We start from the raw sequence: 14,517 nt of genomic DNA on the forward strand, positions 1-14,517 counted from the left end.
CAATATGAACTGATCCAGAGTCGATAGACGGTTGGAAAATGATCACCAATGCATCCACTATTTCTAGGGCCGTTTCCTTAAGTACTCTGGGATGCAGACGATCAGGCCCCGGGAATTTATCGGCCTTCAATCCCATCAATTTCCCTAACACAATTTCCCGCCTAATAAGGATTTCCTTCAGCTCCTCCTTCTCACTAGACCCTCGGTCCACTCGTATTTCCGGAAGGTTATTGGTGTCTTTCTTCGTGAAGACAGAACCAAAGTATTTGTTCAAGTGGTCTGCCATTTCTTTGTTCCCCATTATAAATTCACCTGAATCTGACTGCAAGGGACCTACGTTTGTCTTCACTAATCTTTTTCTCTTCACATATCTGTAGAAGCTTTTGCAGCCGGTTTTTATGTTCCCAGCAAGCTTCCTCTCAAACTCTATTTTCCGCCTACTAATTAAACCCTTTGTTCTGCTCTGCTGAATTATAAAATTCTCCCAGTCCTCACATTTGCTGCTTTAACTGACCAGTTTATATGCCTCTTCCTTGGATTGAACACTATACTTAATTTACCTTGTTAGCCACATTGAGACACCTTCCCCGTTTTATTTTTACTCCAGACAGGGATGTACAATTGTTGAAGTTCATCCATGTGATCTTTAAATGTTTGCCATTGCCAAGCCACCGTCAACCCTTTAAGTCTCATTCACCAGTCTATTCTAGCCAATTCATGTCTCATACCATCGAAGTTACCTTTCCTAAGTTCAGGACCCTAGTCTCTGAATTAACTGTGTCACTCTCCATCTTAATGAAGAATTCTACCATATTATGGTCACTCTTCCTCAAAGGGCCTCGCAAATAAGAGTGCTAACTAGTCCTTTGTTATTAAACATCATCCAGTCTAGGATGGACAGCCCTCTAATTGGTTCCTCAACATATTGGTCTCGAAAACCATCCGTAAAAGACTCCAGGAAATCCTCCTCCACCGCATTGCTACCAGTTTGGTTAGCCCAATCAATATGCAGATTAAAGTCGCCCATGATAACTGCTGTATCTTTGTTGCACGCATCCCTAATTTCTTATTTGATGCTGTCCCCAACCTCACTACTATTGTTTGGTGGTCTGTACATAATTCCCACTAGGGTTTTCTGCCCTTTGGTATTCCGTAGCTCCACCCATACTGATTCCACATCATCCAAGTTAATGTCCTTCCTTACTATTGCACTAATTTCCTCTTTAACCAGCAACGCCACCCCACCTCCTTTTCCATTCTGTCTATCCTTCCTGAATGTTGAATACCCCTGCATGTTGAGTTCCCAGCCTTGGTCACCCTGGAGCCATGTCTCTGTGATGCTAATTACGTCATATCCGTTAACAGCTATCTGTGCAGTTAATTCCTCCAGCTTATTACGAATACTCCTCGCATTGAGGCACAGAGCCTTCAGGTTTGTCTATTTAACACACTTTGCCCCTTTAGAATTTTGCTGTAATGTGGCCCTTTTTGCTTTTTGTCTTGGGTTTCTCTGCCCTCACTTTTACTTTTCTTCTTTCTACTTCTGCATTCTACTCTGTTCATCTACACTCACTAATTCCTGGTATTGTTGTTGATGTACAAAATTCTAAATAAATGACACTGCACTGTGAACAGCATTTAATTACAATTGTTGACATTTACAATGGGTTTGCTTCTGCCCCCATTCGACTTCCCTCTGTCTCCCTGCATAGGTTCCCATCCCCCTGCCATATTAGTCTAACCCCTCCCCAACAGCACTAGCAAACACTCCCCCTAAGACATTGGTTCCGGTCCCTCCCATGTGCAGATCAATTGTACTGGTCCCACCTTCCCCAGAACTGGTTCCAATATCCCAGGAATTTGAATCCCTCCCTTCTGCACCACTGCTCAAGCCATGTATTCATCTGAGCTATCCTGTGCTTCCTACTCTGACTAGCACGTGGCATTGATAGCAATCCTGAGATTACTACCTTTGAGGTCCTACTTTTTAATTTAGCTCCTAGCTCCACAAATTCTTCTTGTAGGACCTTAAACAGAACAAGTCTGGGGGTTGATATGATAGAAGGCAAACTAGGTGAGAAGTGATATAAGTTAGATTAAGAAAAAGCACTAAAATGGAACATCACTTGGTCTCCTGTGATCATGGAGCAATCAAATATTCGAAACACTGTGTTTGAAACACAGATAATTTATTCAATATTTAGACAGGGTTTTAAATTCCAGCTCAGGTATAGGGGTTATTAAGTTCATCAGAAATGAACAAGAGCTGCCAGAATGAACATGGTACAGTGCCCAGTGAAATCACAGTAAATCCTGTTCTATTCACAAATGTAGCCTTTCTCCTCAACCCATTTAAAACTGAGATGACGAGGAATTTCTTTTCTCAGAGGGTTGTAAATCTGTGGAATTCTCTGCCCTAGAGAGCAGTGGAGGCTGGTTCATTGAATATATTTAAGGCGGAGATGGACAAATTTTTGAGCCATAAGGGAGTAAAGGGCTCTGGGGAGCGGGCAGGGAAGTGGAGCTGACTCTATGATCAGATCAGCCATGATCTTATTGAATGGGGAGCAGGCCCGGGGGTCCGGGTGGCCCACTCCTGCTCCTATTTCTCATGGTCTTATGTACCCAGCATGCCCCGCGGGGAAGAATGTGTTGCACCCAGACTACAGGAGCTCAGTGCGCAGGCGCGGGTCCTGGGGGGGCGGGGGAGGGGCTTTGGAGCATGTGTGGTGCGGGTAATGGCGGAGGCAGTATGTTTTGGGTAGGTTCCTCAGAAGTGTCCTTTTCATCGGTACAGAGCGGAGTAATGAACCAGCGGGGAGCCGGGGAGGCTTCATAAACAACCGGTGCCCGCCGCAAGCCCGAAATAATAACCGGAATATCGGCGGTTGCAGCTTCGGGGCTTTCTCCCAGCCACAGGCCCAGGCTAACGGCGGACATTTTGGTGAAGGAAGTCAGTTTCAACGGTCTGCCCTCTATATTCAGTGAGTAGCAAAGCGCATGCGCGGCCATGTTGGTGCAGGAACAATGTGAATGATGTCAGTGTCTGGAACTGAACCCAGCCAGAGTCAGCACCTTCAGGGGAGGGGAACCAGTGAGTGTAGAACTGAACCCAGCCAGAGTCAGCACCTTCAGGGGAGGGGAACCAGTGAGTGTAGAACTGAACCCAGACAGAGTCAGCACCTTCAGGGGAGGGGAACCAGTGAGTGTAGAACTGAACTGAGCCAGAACCGATGGTGAAAACTGGGAGTGGAGGGGAAACTGTCGAGAACATAAGAAATAGGAGCAGGTGTAGGCCATTTGGCCCCTTGAGCCTGCTCCCCATTCAATAAGATCATGGCTTATCCGATCATGGATTAGGTTCCAATTCCCCGTCCGCTCCCCATAACCTTTTACTCCCTTATCGCTCAAAAATGTGCCTATCTTCACCTTAATTATGTTTCACTCTCCATCTTAATAAAGAATTCTACCATATTATGGTCACTCATCCCCAAGGGGCCTCGCATAACAAGATTGCTAATTAGTCCTCTCTCATTACACATCACCCAGTCTAGGATGGCCAGCCCTCTAATTGGTTCCTCGACATATTGGTCTAGAAAACGATCTCTAATACACACCTGGAAATCCTCCTCCACCGCATTGCTACCAGTTTGGTTAGCCCAATCAATATGTAGATTAAAATCGCCCATGATAACTGTTGTACCTTTATTGCACGCATCCCTAATTTTTTAATTGATGCTGTCCCCAACCTCACTACTACTGTTTGGTGGTCTGTACATAATTCCCACTCGCGTTTTCTGCCCTTTGGTATTCCGTAGCTCCATCCATACTGATTCCACATCATCCAAGCTAATGTCCTTCCTTACTATTGCATTAATTTCCTCTTTAACCAGCAATGCCACCCCACCTCCTTTTCCATTCTGTCTATCCTTCCTGAATGTTGAATACCCCTGGATGGTGAGTTCCAAGCCTTGGTCCCCCTGGAGCCATGTCTCCGTGATGCCAATTACATCATATCCGTTAACAGCTATCTGTGCAGTTAATTCGTCCACCTTATTCCGAATACTCCTCGCATTGAGGCACAGAGCCTTCAGGCTTGTGTTTTTAACACACTTTGCCCCTTTAGAATTTTGCTGTAATTTGGCCCTACACTTTAACCATCCTACACTTTAATCTATTTTCCCAGTCCACTTTTGCCCAATCTGCCCTCATACCTATGTAGTCTCCATCATTTAAACTTAGAACTCTGGTTTGAGATCCAAATTTCTCGCTCTCCATCTGAATTTAAAATTCAACCACGCTATGATCACTCATTCCAAGGGGCTCCTTTATTCGGAGATTGTTTATTAATCCTATCTCATTACACAGGACCAGATCTAAGATAGCCAGCACTTCAGAGGAGGAGAGAGAGAGGAAACCAGTTATTGTAGAACTGAACCCAGTCAGAGTCAGCACCATCAGGGGAGGAGAGAGAGGGGAACCAGTGAGTGTAGAACTGAACCCAGCCAGAGTCAGCATCTTCAGGAGAGGTGAGGAACCAGTGAGTGTGGAACTGAACCCAGCCAGAGTCAGAACCTTCAGGGGCGGAGAGAGAAAGGAACGTGTGATTGAAGAACTGAACCCAGCCAGAGTCAGCACCATCAGGGGAGCAGAGAGTGGGAAACGTGTGATTGCAGAACTGAACCCAGCCAGAATCACCACCATCAGGGGAGGGAGAGGGAGGGGAACCAGTGAGTGTAGAACTGAACCCAGCCAGAGTCAGCACCATCAGGGGAGGGGAGGAAGGGGAACCAGTGAGTGTACAACTGAACCCAGCCAGAGTCTGCATAAGAACATAAGAAGAAGTAGGTCATACGGCCCCTCGAGTCTGCTCCACCATTTAATACGATCATGGTTGAGCCGATCATGGACTCAGGTCCACTTCTCTCTCTGCTCCCCATAACCCCTTATTCCCTTATCGATTAAGAAATTGTCTATCTCTGTCTTAAATTTATTCAATGAGCCAGCTTCCACAGCTCTCTGAGGCAGCAAATTGCACAGATTTACAACCCTTTGAGGGACGACATTCCTCCTCATCTCAGTTTTAAATGGGCGGCCCCTTATTCTAAGATTATGCCCTCTAGTTCTAGTCTCCCCTATCAGTGGAAACACCCTCTCTGCATCCACCTTGTCAAGCTCCCTCATAATCTTATACGTTTCGATAAAATCACCTCTCATTCGTCTGAATTCCAATGAGTAGAGGCCCAACCTTCTCAACCTTTCCTCATAAGTCAACCCCCTCATCTCCGGAATCAACCTTGTGAACCTTCTCTGAACTGCCTCCAAAGCAAGTATATCCTTTCTTAGATATGGAAACCAAAACTGTATGCAGTATTCTAGGTGTGGCCTCACCAATACCCCGTATAACTGTAGCAAGACATCCCTGCTTTTATACAACATCTCCTTTGCAATAAAGGCCAAGATTCCATTGGCCTTCCTGTTCACTTGCTGTACCTGCATACTTACCTTTTGTGTTTCATGCAGCAGGACTCCCCAGGTCCCGCTGTACTGCAAATTTTTCTCCATTTAAATAATAACATGCTCTTCGAATTTTTTTCTGCCAAAGTGCATAACCTCACACTTTCCAACATTATACTCCATCTGCCAAATTTTTGCCCACTCACTTAGCCTGTCTATGTCATTTTGCAGGTTTTTTGTGTCCTCCTCGCACATTACATTTCCTCCCATCTTGGCTACATTACACTCGATCCCTTCATCCAATTCATTAATCTAGATTGTAAACAGTTGGGGGCCCAACACTGATTCCTGCAGCACCCCACTAGTTACTGATTGCCAAACCGAGAATTTATCCCGAATCTCTGTTTTCTGTTAGTTAACCAATCCTATCCATGCGAATATATTACCCCCAACCCCGTGAACTATTATCTTGTGCGGTAACCTCTTATGTGGCACCTTGTCAAATACCTTCTGGAAGTCCAAATACACCACATCCACTGGTTCCTCTTCATTCACCTTGTTCCTCAAAGCCAGAGTCAGCACTTTTAGGGGAAGAGAGGGAGGGAAACCAGTGAATGTGGAACTGGGCCCAGCCATAGTCAGCACCTTCAGGGGTGGAGAGGGAGAGGAACCAGTGAGTGTAGAACTGAACCCAGCCAGAGTCAGCACCTTCAGGGGTGGAGAGGGAGGGGAACCAGTGAGTGTAGAACTGAACCCAGCCAGAATTGGTGGTGAAAACTGGGAGGGGAGGAGAAACAGTCTAGAAATGTGCGATGGGTTTGGATTTCAGCACAGCAGGAGGGACAATGTGTGGTATAGGGATTTACAGCTTTGGAAGAACAAGAGAGGAAAGAATGTTCCATGGAAACTAGTTGTGTCTATCCTGAATTTCTGTCTTGTACTGACAGTGATGAGTTTTATTATCTCCTTTTACAGAATATTAGAAGGGGAGATTTTCACACAGGAAACACAAACCAAACATCACGTCAAGATCTGACGGAGTCAATCGATTCATCAGGACCTGAATATCATCGGCCTTTGAAAGTGGAAGGAGAAATGTTTGTCTGTTCTGTCTGTGGGAAAAGATTTCAAACATCAGTGTCTGGAAAAGCACCGAGACACACACACCCGAGTGAGTGTTCCAGTGCACTGCCTGTGGAAAGAGCTTTAACCAATTAAACAGCCTGAAAAATCATCGCACCATTCACAGCGCGAAGAAACTGTAAACGTGTTGTGTGCGTGCGCGAGACTTCAATCCATCGTCCGACCACGGAGAGTCACAAGGATACCCGCACCATGGAGAAACCGTGGAAATGTGGTGACTGTGGGAAGGTATTCAGATCACCGTCTAAGCTGGAAATTCATCGACGCAGTCACACTGGGGAGAGGCCGTTCACCTGCTCAGAGTGTGGGAAGGGATACACTGGGTCATCCCAACTTATAGCTCATCGGCGAGTTCACACCGGGGAGAGACCATTCACCTGCTCTGAGTGTGGGAAGGGATTCATTTATTCATCCATCCTGCAGATACACCAGCGAGTTCACACTGAGGAGAGGCCATTCACCTGCTCTGAGTGTGGGAAGGGATTTACTCAGTCATCCTACCTGCTGAAACACCAGCGAGTTCACACTGGGAAGAGGCCGTTCATCTGCTCAGAGTGTGGGAAGGGATTCATTCGGTCATCCACCCTGCTGACACACCAGCGAGTTCACACTGGGAAGAGGCCGTTCATCTGCTCAGAGTGTGGGAAGGGATTCATTCAGTCATCCACCCTGCTGGCACACCAGCGAGTTCACACTGGGGAGAGGCCATTCACCTGCTCAGAGTGTGGGAAGGGATTCACTCGGTCATACTCCCTGCTGATACACATGCGACTTCACACCGGGGAGAGGCCATTCACCTGCTCTGAATGTGGGAAGGGATTCACATGTTCAGCCGACCTGCTGAGACACCAGCGAGTTCACACTGGGGAGAGGCCATTCACCTGCTCTGAGTGTGGGAAGGGATTCACTCGATCATCCGACCTGCTGATACACCAGCAAGTTCACACTGGGGAGAGGCCATTCACCTGCTCTGAGTGTGGGAAGGGATTCATTCGGTCATCCACCCTGCTGATACACCAGCGAGTTCACACTGGGGAGAGGCCATTCACCTGCTCAGAGTGTGGGAAAGGATTCACTCGGTCATCCCACCTGCTGACACACCAGCGAGTTCACAAGTGACTGCAGGGGTTGGTATCTGCTGTTATTACTGCTGTTAATCACATCCTGACTGAACCATGTTCATTCTGACAGTTGGGGTTTGTTTCTGCTGATGTTAATAACCCTATAACTGGGCTGGACTTTAATATTCTGGATATATTGCTGATTGTGTTCTCGGGGCTGCAGTGTCCATTTAAGAAACATGGTGTGTTATCTTTCCCCTTAATTCAGCAACTCTCAACAAAAAGTTAGTTTGCAATAAAATTGTGAACTTTTACTTTAATCCTAAATTGATCTTTGGTACAAAATCTGCAATAGTGTGTGAAAGTTTCTACTGAATAAAATGTCCAATTAGAAAGAGCTTACTGACAATTTTTACTGACTTGCACATTACACACAGTGGCCCCTCCATTATCCACCAGAAAGAAGGGGAATGGGAATTGGTGGGGAATCCGTGTCCCCAAATGTTGCCTCTCCCATCTGGTGCAGCAATCCCCTCGGCATGGGAATAGAGACAAGTCCAGACTAAAACTGTGCGCAGTATTCCAGGTGTGGTTTTACCAATGCCCTGTACAGGTGTAGCAGGACTTCCCTACTTTCATACTCCACCCCCCTTGCAATAAAGGCCAGCATTGCATTTGCCTTCCTGATTACTTGCTGTATTTGCATGCTAACTTTTTGAGTTTCATGTCGAAGAACCTCCAGATCCCTCTGTACTACAGCATTTTGCAATAGTCCCCATTTCAATAATTTTGTTTTTTCTTTTTCCTACCAAAGGGGATAACCTGACATTTTACCACATGGTCCATCTGCCAGATTTTTGCCCGTTATAGAAACATAGAAAATAGATGCAGGAGTAGGCCATTCGGCCCTTCGAGCCTGCACCACCATTCAATGCTTTCTCCCCATACCCCTTGATCCCTTTAGCTGTAAGAGGCACATCTAACTCCCTTTTGAATATATCTAACGAACTGGCCTGAACAACTTTCTGTGGTAGAGAATTCCACAGGTTCACAATTCTCTGAGTGAAGAAGTTTCTCCTCATCTCAGTCTTAATTGGCTTACCCCTTATCCTTAGACTGTGAGACCTGGTTCTGGACTTCCCCAACATCCGGAACATTCTTCCTGCATCTAACCCGTCCAATCCTGTCAGAATTTTATGTTTCTATGAGATCCACTCTTATTCTTCTAAATTCCAGTGAATATAAGCCGAGTTGATCCAGTCTTTCTTCATATGTCAGTCCTGCCATCCCAGGAATCAGTCTGGTGAACCTTCGCTGCACTCCCTCATCAATAGCAAGAATGTCCATCCTCAGATTAGGAGACCAAAACTGTACACAATATTCAAGGTGTGGCCTCACCAAGGCCCTGTTCAACTGCAGTAAGACTTCCCTGCTATACTCAAATCCCCTCGCTATGAAGGCCAACATGCCACTTGCCGCCTTAACTGCCTGCTGCACCTGCATGCCAACGTTTAATGACTGATGTACCATGACACCCAGATCTCGATGTACCTCCCCTTTTCCTAATCTGTCACCATTCAGATAATATTCTGCCTTCATGTTTTTGCCACCAAAGTGGATAACCTCACATTTATCTACATCATACTGCATCTGCCATGCATTTGCCCACTCATGCAACCTGTCCAAGCCACCCTGCAGCCTCTTAGCATCCTCCTCACAGCTCACGCTGCCACCCAGCTTAGTGTCATCTGCAAACTTGGAGAGATTACATTCAATTCCTTCGTCTAAATCATTAATGTATATTGTAAATAGCTGAGGTCCCAGCACTGAACCTTGCGGTAACCCACTAGTCACTACCTGCCATTCTGAAAAGGACCCATTTATGCCTACTCCTTGCTTCCTGTCTGCCAACCAGTTCTCTATTCACGTCAATACATTACCCCCAATACCATGTGCTTTAATTTTGCACACTAATCTCTTTTGTGGGATCTTGTCAAAAGCCTTTTGAAAGTCCAAATGCACCACATCCACTGGCTCTCCCTTGTCCACTCCACTAGTTACATCGTCAAAAAATTCTAGAAGATTTGTCAAGCATGATTTCCCTTTCATAAATCCATGCTGACTTGGACCGATCCTGTCACTGCTTTCCAAATGCACTGCTGTTACATCTTTAATCATTGATTCCAACATTTTCCCCACGACTGATGTCAGGCTAACCGGTCTATAATTCTGTTTTCTTGCTCACTTTTTCAAAAAGTGGTATTACACTCGCTACCCTTAAATCCATAGAAACTGATCCAGAGTCGATAGAATGAAGGAAAATGACCACCAATGCATCCACTATTTCTAGGGCCATTTCCTTAAGTACTCTGGGATGCAGTCTATCAGGCCCTGGGGATTTATCGGCCTTCAATCCCATAAATTTCCGTAACACAATTTCCTGACTAATCAGGATTTCCTTCAGTTCCCCCTTCTCGCTAGACCCTTGGTCCCCTAATATTTCTGAAAGGTTATTTGTGTCTTCCTTAGTGAAGACAGAACCAAAGTATTTGTTCAATTGGCCTGCCATTTCTTTGTTCCACATTATAAATTTACCTGATTCTGACTGCAAGCGACCTATATTTGTTTTCACTTATCTAGTTCTCTTCACATATCTATAGAAGCTTTTGCAGTCAGTTTTTATGTTTCCTGCAAGCTTCCTCTCACACTCTATTTTTGCTCTCAGATGTTGCCTGACCTGCTGAGATTTCCAACAGTTTGTTATTATTTCAGATTTCAGCATCTGCAGTATTTTGCTTTTGTATTAAGAAAGACTTGCATTGATATAGCGCCTTTCATGTCCACCAAACGTCTCAAACGCTTTACAGCCAATGAAGTACTTTTGGAGTGTAGTCACTGTTGTAATGTGGGAAACGCGGCAGCCAATTTGAACACAGCAAGCTCCCACAAACAGCAATGTGATAAATGACCGGATACCCTGTCCATGTTATATTGGAAGATCGGGATATGTTATGGCAGATCGGGGCCATAAAATGAGCAGCGTGCGGCCCAGGGAGCAGCGTGGAGGCATGCAGCTGCAGGGAGCAGCGCGAGCTGTGAAGGCAACAAAGAGTGATGTCATCAAGGTCCAGGTTGATGATTGGACCGTGGGTCGGTGCAGCAGGAGCAGCGAGGTCGGGCGAAGAAGCGGCGAGAGACTGTGGAGGGACGTGATTGGGGCCCAGGAGAGGTGTGAGTTCTGGGCCAGGGGCCCAGAGGCAGCACGGGCCAGCCCACACTGCGATATGTGTGTGCACTAGGTCCATGCAGCAGAGCTGGTCTCCAGTCGTCCTGGTTAATCCTTGCCACTGGACCAAGACCTAGCTCTGTCAAGCCCATGTGGTGGCTGGTGTGCAACGGCCACCACACATTAAAAAAATCCATGCAGAGGCATCTTCCACCCTTCAGGATGTAGTTCGGGACCTGGAATATTAGATGCTTTATTGTAACACCTGTTTACTCATCCTATTTTGGCATGGAAGCAAGTCATCCTCGTTTTGAGGGACTGCCTATGATGATGATTTCCCCCCTCCTAATTAAACCCTTTGTCCTCCTCTACTGGATTCTAAATTTCTCCCAGTCCTCAGGTTTGCTACTTTTTCTGTCCAATTTATATGCCTCTTCTTTGGATTTAACACTATCCCTAATTTCCCTTGTTAGCATGGTTGAGCCATCTTCCCGATTTTTTTACGCCAGAGAGGGATGTACAATTGTTGAAGTTCATCCATGTGATCTTTAAATGTCTGCCATTGCCTAGCCACCATCAACACTTTAAGTATCATTCGCTAGTCTATCCTCGCCAATTCACGTCTCATACCATCGAAGGTACCTTTCTTTAAGTTCAGGACCCTAGTCTCTGATTTAACTGTGTCACTCTCCATCTTAAGGAATAATTTTATCATATTATGGTCACTCTTCCCCAAGGGGCCTCGCACAACAAGATTGCTAATTAATCCTCTCTCATTACACAACACCCAGTCTAGGATGGCCAGCTCTCTTGTTGGCTCCTTTGCATATTGGTCGAGAAAACCATCCCTTTTACACTCCAGGCAATGCTCCTCCACCGTATTGCTACCAGTTTGGTTAGCCCAATCTATATGTAGATTAAAGTCACCCATGATAACTGCCGTACCTTTATTGCACGCATCCCTAATTTCCTGTTTGATGCCATCCCCAAACTCACTACTATTGTTTGGTGATCTGTACACAACTCCCACTCGCATTTTCTGCCCTTTGGTGTTCCGCAGCTGTACCCGTACAGATTACACATCATCCAAGTTAATGTCCTTCCTTACTATTGTATTTATCTCCTCCTTAACCAGTAACACTACACCATCTCCTTTTCCTTTCTGTCTATCCTTCCTGAATACTGAATACCCCTGGATGTTGAGTTCCCAGCTTTGGTCACCCTGCAGCCATGTCTCCGTAATCCCAATTACATTATATCCGTTAACAGCTATCTGCGCCTTATTATGAATGCTCCTCACATTGAGACACAGATCCTTCAGGCTTGTGTTTTTAACACTCTTGATTCTTTTAGAATTATGTTGTAATGTGGCCTTTTTTGATTTTTGCCTTTGATGTCTCTGCCCTTAACTTTTCCTTATCTCCTTTTGCTTCTGCCCCCATTTTACTCTATCTCCCTGCATAGATTCCCATCCCCCTGCCGTATTAGTTTAAACCCTCCCCAACAGCACTTGCAAACATTGGTTCCGGTCCTGCCAGGTGAAGACCGTTTGTACTGAGCGAGCTCACAAGTGACTGCAGGGGTTGGAATCTACTGTTGTTGATGCTGTTAACAAAATGGAGACAGAAGCGAAAGACAGAAAGGAGATGAGTAAAAGTGGAGGGCTGAGAAACTCAAGGCAAAAAAAAAAGGGCCACTTTGCAGCAGAATTCTAAAGAGTCTAAGTGTGTTAAAAAGGCAAGCCTGAAGGCTCCATGCCTCAATGCAAGGAGTATTCGGAATAAGGTGGACGAATTAACTGTGCAGATAGCAGTTAACGGATACGATGTGGTTGGCATCACGGAGACAAGGCTCCAGGGTGACCAAGGCTGGGAACTCAACATCCAAGGGTATTCAACATTTAGGAAGGATAGACAGAAAGGAAAAGGAGGCGGGGTGGCGTTGCTGGTTAAATAGGAAATTAATGCAATTGTAAGGAAAGACATTAGCTTGGATGATGTGGAATCGGTATGGGTGGAGTTACGGAATACCAAAGGGCAGAAAACGTTAGTGGGAGTTGTGTACAGACCTCCAAACAGTAGTAGTGATGTTGGGGAGGGCATCAAACAGGAAATTAGGGGTGCATGCAATAAAGGTGCAACAGTTATCATGGGTGACTTTAATATGCATATAGATTGGGATCACCAAACTGGAAGCAATACGGTGGAGGAGCATTTCGTGGAGTGTATAAGGGATGGTTTTCTAGACCAATATGTCGAGGAACCAACAAGGGGCGAGGCCATCTTAGACTGGGTATTGTGTAATGAGAGAGGATTAATTAGCAATCTTGTTGTGCGAGGCCCCTTGGGGAAGAGTCACCATAATATGGTGGAATTCTACATTAGGATGGAGAATGAAACAGTTAATTCAGAGACCATGGTCCAGAACTTAAAGAAGGGTAACTTTGAAGGCATGAGGCGTGAATTGGCTCGGATAGATTGGCGAATGATACTTCAGGGGTTGACAGTGGATGGGCAATGGCAGACATTTAGAGACCGCATGGATGAACTACAACAATTGTACATCCCTGTCTAGCGTAAAAATAAAAAAGGGAAGGTGGCTCAACCGTGGCTATCAAAGGGAAATCAGGGATAGTATTAAAGCCAAGGAAGTGGCATACAAATTGTCCAGAAAAAGCAGCGAACCCGGGGACTGGGAGAAATTTAGAACTCAGCAGAGGAGGACAAAGGGTTTGATTAGAGCAGGGAAAATAGAGTACGAGAGGAAGCTTGCAGGAACATTAAGACGGACTGCAAAAGCTTCTATAGATATGTAAAGAGAAAAAGGTTACTAAAGACAAACGTAGGTCCACTGCACTAGAATCAGGGGAAGTCATAACTGGGAACAAAGAAATGGCAGACCAATTGAACAAGTACTTTGGTTCGGTATTCACTAAGGAGGACACAAACAACCTTCCGGATATAAAAGGGATCAGAGGGTCTAGTTAGAAGGAGGAACTGAGGGAAATCCTTATTAGTCGGGAAATTGTGTTGGGGAAATTGATGGGATTGAAGGTCGATAAATCCCCAGGGCCTGATGGTCTGCATCCCAGAGTACTTAAGGAGGTGGCCTTGGAAATAGCGGATGCATTGACAAGTCATTTTCCAACATTCCATACACTCTGGATCAGTTCCTATGGAGTGGAGGGTAGCTAATGTAACCCCACTTTTTAAAAAAGGAGGGAGAGAGAAAACAGGGAATTATAGACCTGTCAGCCTGACATCGGTAGTGGGTAAAATGATGGAATCAATTATTAAGGATGTTACAGCAGCGCATTTGGAAAGAGGTGACATGATAGGTCCAAGTCAGCATGGATTTGTGAAAGGGAAATCATGCTTGACAAATCTTCTGGAATTTTTGGAGGATGGTTCCAGTAGAGTGGACAAGGGAAAACCAGTTGATGTGGTGTATTTGGACTTTCAGAAGGCTTTCGACAAGGTCCCACACAAGAGATTAATGTGCAAAGTTAAAGCACATGGGATTGGGGGTAGTGTGCTGACGTGGATTGAGAACTGGTTGTCAGACAGGAAGCAAAGAGTAGGAGTAAATGGGTACTTTTCAGAATGGCAGGCAGTGACTCATGGGGTACCG

The 14,517-nt window shown here is 45.6% G+C and overlaps 1 protein-coding gene across 5 annotated transcripts in view; it reads left to right on the forward strand.

Annotated features, from left to right (window-relative positions):
* LOC139248868 (zinc finger protein 432-like) overlaps positions 1–8,056 on the forward strand; it is a 49,595-nt gene extending 41,539 nt beyond the window's left edge. For 4 of the 5 annotated variants that reach the window (XM_070872216.1, XM_070872214.1, XM_070872215.1 and 1 more), the window contains 2 exons: positions 2,798–2,984; positions 6,433–8,056. In XM_070872216.1, the coding sequence (XP_070728317.1) occupies positions 6,793–7,719 (927 nt within the window). In that variant the 5' untranslated portion in view covers positions 2,798–2,984; positions 6,433–6,792 and the 3' untranslated portion in view covers positions 7,720–8,056. The remainder of the gene's footprint in view (positions 1–2,797; positions 2,985–6,432) is intronic. The other variant, XM_070872219.1, reaches the window with a different exon arrangement.
* The last annotated feature ends 6,461 nt before the right edge of the window (positions 8,057–14,517 follow it).

This window comes from Pristiophorus japonicus, unplaced genomic scaffold (assembly GCF_044704955.1).
Source record: "Pristiophorus japonicus isolate sPriJap1 unplaced genomic scaffold, sPriJap1.hap1 HAP1_SCAFFOLD_298, whole genome shotgun sequence".
NCBI classification, from domain to species: Eukaryota; Metazoa; Chordata; class Chondrichthyes; family Pristiophoridae; genus Pristiophorus; species Pristiophorus japonicus.